Source organism: Talpa occidentalis, unplaced genomic scaffold (genome assembly GCF_014898055.3).
Source record: "Talpa occidentalis isolate TD23 unplaced genomic scaffold, MPIMG_talOcc4v2.1 talOcc4.6, whole genome shotgun sequence".
Taxonomy (NCBI): Eukaryota; Metazoa; Chordata; class Mammalia; order Eulipotyphla; family Talpidae; genus Talpa; species Talpa occidentalis.
The window spans coordinates 31200599-31203189 of NW_023604972.1; the positions used below are offsets into that span (position 1 = coordinate 31200599).

The 2591-nt window shown below is 40.6% G+C and overlaps 1 protein-coding gene across 1 annotated transcript; it reads right to left on the minus strand.

Annotated features, from left to right (window-relative positions):
- Window positions 1-2243: 2243 nt before the first annotated feature.
- On the minus strand, window positions 2244-2591 carry LOC119260962 (60S ribosomal protein L36a-like). Its single transcript, XM_037530131.2, has one exon. It carries the CDS (start codon window positions 2577-2579, stop codon window positions 2259-2261), a length of 321 nt encoding a protein of 106 aa, XP_037386028.1. The 5' UTR covers window positions 2580-2591; the 3' UTR covers window positions 2244-2258.

Genomic DNA, 2591 nt, shown 5'->3' on the forward strand with positions numbered 1-2591 from the left:
ACAATAGGTAAGCTATGGAAACAACTCAAATGCTCAAAAATAGATGACTGGAGCAAGAGGGTGTGGTCTATATACACAATGGAATCTTACTCAGCAATCAAAAAAGATAAACTCATGCAATTTGCAGCAACATGATGGAACTAGAAGGGATCATGCTCAGTGAAATAAGCCAGAAAGAAAAAGAAAAATACCGATGGTCTCACTCATAGCAGGAATTTAGGAAACCTAAATAAGGGACCAGGCAACTATAAACCAGAGACACACTACAGGAGGGGGGAGAAGGGAGTAGGATCAAAATAAGGGGGATGGGAATTTTACAGGGACTATAACCAAGATGAAAATGCATACATTGTACAAAAATGAAAAATGGTGTAAAAATATAAAATAAAAATTAAAAAAAATATATATATATATAGGTCAGGATGTAACAAGAACCATGAAGAAAAACAAACCAAAGAAGGGAGATAAAAAATGCTACCTTTAAATAGGGCTATCATAGAATGGTCTCATGAGGTAACATTTGAGTGAAAATTTCAAATGAATGCAATAGTGAGATATGCAGATACTTAATGGGAAATTGTCCCAAAGAGAAGACAAAGCCAGTGCAAAGGTTTGCCTAAATTTTTTAAGGAACAACAAGGTGGTCTAAGAAACTGTAGTACAGAAGGAGATTGGGTGGGTAAGAGAAAATGAAGACCATTGGTTAGGAGAAGGGCCACATTGTCAAAGGTCTTATAAGTCAATGTAAGAACTTTGACTTTTACTCTGAAGTTGTTGGAAGGTTTTGTGGATACTGTGATTTGACTAATGTCTTTTAAAGGATCGCTCTGGCAATTGTGTTAAGAGTAGACTGTAAGAACATTTGGTTAGAAAAACAGCGTATGGATGGCTATAAAGGACCATTTGGAACATAAATGTAAATCAGGAGTGACATAATAAAGAGTAGAAATGGAGTGAGAAGTGGTCAGATTCCAGATAACTTTGAAGACAGAAGCAATAAGATTTCTTCAAAGATTAGATGTTGAAAGAGAGGAGTCAAGGATTGACCTGCGCAGCTAAAAAGATAGAGATACCATCCACCCAAGGAGAGAAATCTAGAGCAAAGCAATGTTTCAAAATTTTACATGCATCCTTTTAGGTCTCTTCAGCGTCACCTCTATGTTAGGTGTTGCTGCAGTGACCAGTTCTGGATAGGCATTCATCAGCTTTTCTCAAGATCAGTACGACAGCACCTTGTCTCTCTCACCCCCTGCATGAGGTAACTGTAGAAAGCAGCCCTCCATGGACATATACAACTAGAAGCCTATAGAGTGACCTTGACCAATGGTTGAAAGAGGAAATGCTTTCCTTTCTTCTTCTTCACTCCAGTGCAGAAAACTGAGATACATTTCATAAGGATTCTCAAAGGTACTAAGGATCAATCAACTGGTTGCCCACAGCAGGGGTCAACTCAATAATGCATTCTTGTAATAGCTTTTCTTCCCTCTGTATTTTATTTTCCCTGATTCCCTTACTCTATTACCAGAATTCACATTCTCAAATAAATTACCAGCACATAAACCTTTGTTTTGCGCTTTCAGGGGATCCCAAGGCACCAAAAAGTAGCTCTAGAAAAAAGCAAACCTTCCCTATAGGATTTGAGATGCTGAACCCACAACACTGATAGCAAGACAATAAGGCCCCCTGCTGGTGGTAAGTGGTTAGTGGTAAATTGCAAATGGTGATAATTGGTGGTGTGAAGTAGCAACACAATTACCAAAACTCTCAACTGCAGCAGATTGGAATGAGATAAAGACAGGAGATGACATACAAGGTTATATGGTGGCTGTGGTGCTTGAGCATTATGGAAACAATGGTCATTAAAAGGTGGGCTGGGACCTTGCTGGTGGTGTGAGGGTTTAAGACACAACCTATGAAGCTGTCTGCAGCCTCTGCAGCACTAGTTCGATCCCTGGCCAGCCAGGGAGCTACCCACATGGCACAGCAGACCTCTCCAGTCTTGCCCACTCTTCCCCTCAGCAATGTATTTTGTTCAGTCTGCCTATTCTGTTCCCCACTCTGCCTCTGGTGAATCCTCTCACTGCCCCCTCCCTGCCCCCAGCCACACTCTGGCCTGTACCCCAGCTCTTGTATGCATAAATAAATATATCTTTTAAAAATGAAAGGTGGGCTGGCTTCAGTTAATTGCTTAGTAAATCTTTTTTTTTTTTTGAAGTAAACATAATTCTCAAGATTTTATTTGTAATAAAAGATGAAGCTTAGAACAGGATCACCTGGCCCTTTCTCTTCTTATCTCCTCCCAGTTCAAAATGCTTGCATCTCTTAAGAGCCAACATTCTCTTAGATCTGCAGCTGGGCTCAACACATTCAAGTCTCAGCACAATCTTCTTTGTAGTTTTAGCCTTTCTCAGGAAAATTGGCTTGGTCTGTCCACCATAGCCACTTTGCTTCCTGTCATACTGCTGCTTTCCCTGGGCATAGAGAGAATACTTGCACTTCTTGTACTGTGTCACTTTGTGGGGCTGATGCTTGCCACACTTCTTACAGAAGGTCTGGCGGGTTTTAGGAATGTTCACCATGCTTGCGAGAGC